Source organism: Corvus brachyrhynchos, unplaced genomic scaffold (assembly GCF_000691975.1).
Source record: "Corvus brachyrhynchos isolate BGI_N302 unplaced genomic scaffold, ASM69197v1 scaffold125, whole genome shotgun sequence".
NCBI classification, from domain to species: domain Eukaryota; kingdom Metazoa; phylum Chordata; class Aves; order Passeriformes; family Corvidae; genus Corvus; species Corvus brachyrhynchos.
The window spans coordinates 1,140,330-1,146,735 of NW_008238342.1; the positions used below are offsets into that span (position 1 = coordinate 1,140,330).

Sequence of the window (6,406 nt, forward strand, 5' to 3'; positions counted from 1 at the left end):
CCGCCTGGGACCCAGCACACCCAGCCACACTAAATCCTAATCCATGGAAAAACATCATGGTGGCAGGAACCTGCACCTCCCCATCCCAAAAGCCAGTCCTGGTTTCTGGCACAGCCACTCCCAACTGCACTGAGCACCCCAAACCCAAGAGCACACAAGCACCTCCCACCCACACACACTCCATGCCTGTTTCCATTTTGTCTTCTTGAATTTTATTTCATTTTGCATTAAGTTCTCGCTGTTTCCAGCCAAAAGTACACAGCTGACAAAGAGTAACAGGAGGAAGGATGATGTAGGAATCCTTGTCACCAAGGTGGCACAATCCAGTGGTACAGAGCTGTGGGGGCACATGGGACATGGGCAGGCACCGGGGTTACAGGTGACACAGGTGCTGTGCCAGTGAGAGCAGCAGGTAGCAAGTGAGATTTGGGACTTGGCCAACAGCCCAGTCGAGCACCCCAACACCTGCCTTGAGCACCCCAACCCAGAAGCAGCTGCTCCTCCTTTCCAGCCCCATGTCAGCTCAGGTTGCAGGTAATGCCTGTCCATTGGCACTCCCCAAAACAGCTGTTGTAGCAAGTTTTAAAGCCCAGTTCTCCTTTGGTTTAAGTGCAAAATCAAACAGTTCACATGCAGTTTTCATACAGACATTGTAAAGGAGGTATCAGCTCCAGCTCAGCCCTGGCTGGAGTTAAATGTCCTTCACTGGAGGAAGGATGGCTTTGGCAGGACTCTGGTGGTGTTCAGGCTCTTGGGTAAGAGGTTTGGGGGCCTTTAGCTCTCATCATTCTTAAACCACACCAAATACAAGCAAATACTGACTTTAAACATCTCCCACCCTTTTTTCCTGATGAAGAAATGTGTAGGGCTCCTACAGCCCTGCCTGCCTTGGTTTATCTGCTGTAGCAGTGGTCATGGTGCCATGAGAAAGGTGCCTCTGCCTGGCTCCATTTCCTCTCCATCCTCTGGGGTAACAGCAGCCCCCAATCCTCCCCCAGGACACAAAGGGAGCATCCAGCTGCTCCAGCTCTGGTTCAGCTGTGAGCTGGTGGCAGCAGGGCTGGAGGAACCGGGGCTCCATGGAACATATCACACCAAGGCTTTCCCTTCCTGGCTGCCTGTAGTGTCCATGGCCAGTGAAGGACCCTGGACTGGGGACAATGCAGCAGCTGGCACAACACAGTTAGGAAGCAGCAGCTCCTGGTATCAGATTGCCCAAAAAAACCTGTTTAAAGCCCAGAGCTCCCTGGAGCCTTGCCCCACTCCCCTGGAAGCCCCGGGAAGCTGTGCTAGCAGCAGGACAGTGCATGCAGGACAAGCTGAGTTGTGCAGGGATGGTGTGGCTGTTGCAGTGCTCCTCAGCTTGCAGCACTCCGAGGACAGAAGGAAGCTCAGCTGCTCTGTGGGCAGTGGCGGATGCATCTCCCAGGCCTGCCTGCATTGAGTAACTCCAGCACCACTTCCCCTCCAACCCCCAAAGCTCCTTCCCACTGTGCACAAGGTGCCAGGGCCCCTCCAGGACATAAAGTAAATTAACGCCCTTTCCCCCGCCCCCCCAAATTAAATTAAAATCAAGAACGAGGTGCTGAAAAAGGAGGATGAGTCCCTCTGTGCACCAGGCTGACCCTCAGATGTGTGACATCCATCTGGAACATGATAGACACCTCATCCAGGGCATGGACACGGCCTCTCCAGAGCCAGACTCTCCTCGTTCCTACGATTGGTACATTCAATTCAACAGGTGAAGGTTTCCTTCCTGGGCAGGCAGTGGCTGGGGGGGGGGGGACATCAGGTGCCACTGCCACTGTTCTGCTCAGCAGGGACAGGTCCTGCTGCTACTGCTTAGTGTCACATCTGCTGTTGAAAAGGTGTTTGATGATGCCCGGGTCTGCCAAGGTGGAGATGTCCCCCAGATCTTGGTCATTTTTGGCAATCTTCCTTAATATCCGTCTGGTGATCTTTCCTGTAATGACAGCCAAGAAAGGGAAGCAGGAATCAGAATCCCAGCATGGTTTGGGTTGGAAAGGACCTTAAAGCCCATCTCATTCCACCCCCTGCCATGGGCAGGGACACCTTCCACTAGCCCAGGTTGCTCCAAGCCCCAATGTCCAACCTGGCCTTGGACACTGCCAGGGATCCAGGGGCAGCCACAGCTTCTCTGGGCACCCTGTGCCAGAGCCTTCCCACCCTCACAGGAGACAATTCCTTCCTTAGGTCTGTTTAATCTACACCTGCCCCCCAGCAGTTTAACACCATCACCCCTTGTCCTTCATTATCTGCCCATATAAAAAGTCCCCCTTCCCAGGAGTCAGGATCTCCTCAGCATCCTTAGCAGAAGTGGGAAGTACCAGACCTGCACATCCTGCTCACCCTGAGCTTGCACCCTCCCTAATCTGAGCAGCCCTGGACAAGCAGTGCAGGGCTGATCAACTTCCACTGGCAGGGGCTGGCCAGTCCTCCCCAGTACCATCCCTGGAACTCACCTGAGCGGGTTTTGGGCAGGCTGGGGGCGTACTGGATGTAATCAGGTGTTGCTATTGGCCCGATTTTTTCTCTGACTGCAAAAAAAGAGAGATTTTCATTGTAGGGGTGAGGAGATAGCCTTCTATCCTGACTGGAAAGGATGTGTGGCAAGACAGAGCCCAGCTCCTGGAGCACCTGGCAGGGCAGTGCCTGGGGCTGCTGCACCTGGGCCTCCACACTGTGGGAGGGGACAGCAAGACCTGCAATGCCAACAGGGCCATAAGCACATTTCCCCAACAGTGAGAACATTCATCTTTTCATTCCCTCCATCTTCCAGAGACCTCCCTAATGGCTACAACCATCACCATGACCATTTTGATAGAGCAAGGACTGATTCACTGCTGGGCAGGTTCGTTTTGTGTATTCAATGCTGCAGTTTGCAGTGAAACAGCTCCTTGAGAGTGGAGCACAAACACCCAGAGCACCACCCCAAAGAAACCCAATGATCCTCCCAGGATGTTCCAGTCTGCCAGGGAGAGCCCTGCTGCAAACAAAAGGCTGCTGAATACCCCAGTCCCTCACAGGGCTGCCAGCTCCCACGAGGCAGAGATGGCATCACATGAGCAGCCAAAGGCCGAGAGAACTAATTTTAGTCTTTGTCAGCCATGCTCTGTAATCAAGAGGCACCTCGTGGCAGTTGTCCACGCTGCATTCCCCAGACCACAAGCACCTCCTGCAGGCACCCGAGCCCTTAACCCCTCCATCCCCTGTCCTCCCCCTGCCTGCTCCCCAGTATTTGGCTGTTGCTACCTTGTTTTTTGAGCTCATCTGTGAGGTTCTTGGTGAACTCGTGGCCCTCTCTCAGGGTCACGAAGCAGTAGAGGCACTCGCCCTTCAGGGGGTGCGGGTGGCTGACCACGGCAGCCTCGGCCACCGCCACGTGCTCCAGCAGGGCTGACTCCACCTCCGCCGTGCTCAGCAAGTGACCTGGAAACAAGGGGGAGGCAGAGCTTTACTGACCTGCAGGAAGAGGCCTGAGGCTGTAAAAGGCCCCAAACTACAGGTTTGAAAGCATCAGTTTGATGTGCTCGGGAAAGGACAAGAGTTGGGAGAGTGAAACTCATTTCTGCAGTGCTCTGGAAGCTGCCAGGTGTCACTCACCCACAGCAGCCACCTCCCCTGGCTGTTCTCCCTCCCACCTTTAGGCTTCTTTCTGGTACAGATCATGGACAGTTCACAGTGACGCCCTTCCAAAGCACAGGCTGAGGAGGAGCTGGATTTGGCAGGAGGAGACCTGCCCACATGGAAGGTGCAGAGGAAGAGGTTGGGTCTGCAGAGTCCAGGCTCCAGCTCACTGCTGTGGGGAGGGGCAATGACACACCACATCTTGGGGCAGGGGCACAACTCACTCCTGCACACCTCTGCTCCTGCACCAGTGCTCTGACATCCCACCCTGGCACTGCTGTCACAGAAAGCCACAGGAAGGTGGTCAACTCCCAGAACGATCAGTTGGAGAATTAAGCACTGCTGGTCAGGTGGAAGAATCTAGTCTGATCCAGAGACAAGTAAAGCAGCACCTCAGAGCCAGCAGGATGTACCTGGAGGCTACAGGCTCCCGGAAAGGAGGGAGGGAACTATTAAATAGAGTATATGGAAAATGATGGACTGAGAAGCAGCTGAATCTTGAAGACTCACTCAAGAGAGGTAGGAGTCTTCAGAGCTCTGAGCAGCCTGATCCAGCTTTGAGGTGAGCCCTCCATGAAGCAGCAGGTTGGATTAGCAACCCCACAGTCCTGCCTAAACTCTGTGATTCCCTGTAGCCCTAAATCCTTCAGCACAGAGGTGCCCTGGCTGGTTACAGAAGGTTCATTCCTTCCAGGGCATCGTCTCCAGGGAAAATGGTGCAGCAAGTCACCAAGTCACAGGCTTGTGTGTCCCTGTAATAACCCTGAAATAACCCTGACCCAGCAACTGGATCCACTTTGAGGACAGGTTGCTGGGCAGAATCACAGATGCAGAACCATCCCTATAAACCAGGTGGCTTTTGAAACGGATGCAGAAGTGTCACAAAGCAAGGTGTCAGAAAGTGCACTGGTCCCCACTGAAGACAAAACTCCTTCTTACCAGAAACATTCAACATGTCATCAATTCGCCCTGTGATCCAGTAATAACCATCTTTATCTCTCCTGCAACCTAAAAATAGCCAGAAATGAGTGTGAGGCAGCAGTGCCAGTCCTCAGAGCAACTGATAAAGGATTCTGAGGGCAGGACAGGGTAAGATTTCCACTGCTGTCCCCAGGCCCCTGTGACCACAGCAGCCTGGACGCCCTTACCATCGCCTGTCACGTAGTACCCAGGGAACTTCTTGAAGTAAACAGTTTCAAACTGCTGGTGCTTTCCGTAGAGCGTGCGCATGATCCCTGGCCAGGGCTGCTTAAACACCTGGGGGTGAAAACCACAGAGCTGGGGCAGTGAGAGCCACCCAATAACCCAGGGGTACACCACTATCAGAGAGATGTCAGAGACAGCCATGAGTAGCACTCAGACACTCGCTGCCAGTGCTGATCCACTGGGAAAGTCTCACCAGTTTTGGCCAGGGGGAAGGAGCTTGGCTGAGGAGTTGTTCCCATCCTCCTGCCTTGCCCACATGTGCAAGTTCATTCAGTGATCAGCTGTAAAAGTTCCCACAAAGTTATGGCCTTGAAGGGAGTTCCCACCACCCCAGGGGGCTCTTTGTGTGGACCAGAGTTAGTGGAGGTAGAATCACAAATTTTTTAAGGTTGGAAAAGTCCAACCATCACCCACATTCACCACTAAACCGTGTCCTCAAGTGCCACCTCCATACATTTTTTGAACACTTCCAGGGATGGCGACTCTACCCCTTTCCTGGGCCAAAAGATGTGGGTAGTCTACCAGGAATATCCCAGAGCTCACAGGGAATGGACAAAGGGAAGGTGGGGATGATCAGCCCTTCCTTACCAGGTAACCTTCTGCTTCTCCTTCCAGCTCTTCCCCCGACTCGCTCAGGATGGCAGGGACCACACCGAAAAAGGGGAATGTCTGCCATGAGGAGCAGGGAGAAAGGAGAGATGGAGGTGAGCCCCTGCATCAGACCCCTGTGAACCAGCAGGATTGGCAGGCAGAGCAAGGGCAGCTTTGGAGAGCTGTGGTACATGGGACCCATGAGCATGGCTGCAGGGGGCCAGCCTGGGATTTGGCTGGTGGGCACCCCCGTGGCGGGCTGCACCCCCCCAGCCATGGCACAGACAGGGCCCTGCTGAGGCTCATGGGGAGAACACAAGTACTCACAGCAGAGCCTGGCTTCATGGGGGTGGCAGCAGGAAGGGGTGTCAGCATGTGGCCTCCCTGCCAAGAGAGGCAAAAACCGGTGAGTTTGGGCCATGCCAGCCCATCCCTCAGCTGTGCCATCAGCTCTGGCAACAGCACATCCCAGGCAGGGCTGCTCAGGGCAGGCGTGCAGATGGGCCCTGGGAATGGCACAATGGGGAGTCTGTCTGGGCACAAAACTTTGGAGCTGCCGGGGGAGAGAAAGAGGGGAAGAAGAGCAGCGTCCAGAGCACAGTCTGGAAGAGACCCTTGGAGAGGAAGGTTTCCCCTTGGAGCCTGTTTGAGTTCCAGGATAGGAAGAGAAGGGGCACACCAGAGTTTCCTGGGCAGGCCACAGACCCAAAACCCCACTACGGGAAACCTGCCAAGAGGCCCTGCAGAGAGCACAAGGGACAGAGAGGTGCCAGGGACACCCAGCTAGGACTCACCGTCTCTGTCTGCCAGAACGTGTCCACAATGGGACACCTCTCCTCTCCCACCACACTGTAGTACCACAGCCAGGCCTCGGGGTTGATGGGCTCACCCACAGTCCCCAGCACCTTCAGAGACTTCCTGCTGTGCCTGCAGAGAGGAAGGGGCTGGCAGGGGTTCAGCA

At 54.8% G+C, this 6,406-nt stretch overlaps 1 protein-coding gene across 2 annotated transcripts in view; it reads right to left on the minus strand.

Moving 5' to 3' along the window:
* Positions 1-189: 189 nt before the first annotated feature.
* The window catches only part of ACSS2 (acyl-CoA synthetase short-chain family member 2), a 31,966-nt gene continuing 25,749 nt past the window's right edge, over positions 190-6,406 (minus strand). For both annotated transcript variants that reach the window (XM_008634369.2, XM_017735140.1), the window contains 8 exons: positions 6,240-6,372; positions 5,773-5,829; positions 5,443-5,523; positions 4,797-4,905; positions 4,588-4,656; positions 3,274-3,450; positions 2,484-2,558; positions 190-1,963 (listed from right to left, as the gene is read on the minus strand). In XM_008634369.2, the coding sequence (XP_008632591.1) occupies positions 1,836-1,963; positions 2,484-2,558; positions 3,274-3,450; positions 4,588-4,656; positions 4,797-4,905; positions 5,443-5,523; positions 5,773-5,829; positions 6,240-6,372 (829 nt within the window). In that variant the 3' untranslated portion in view covers positions 190-1,835. The remainder of the gene's footprint in view (positions 1,964-2,483; positions 2,559-3,273; positions 3,451-4,587; positions 4,657-4,796; positions 4,906-5,442; positions 5,524-5,772; positions 5,830-6,239; positions 6,373-6,406) is intronic.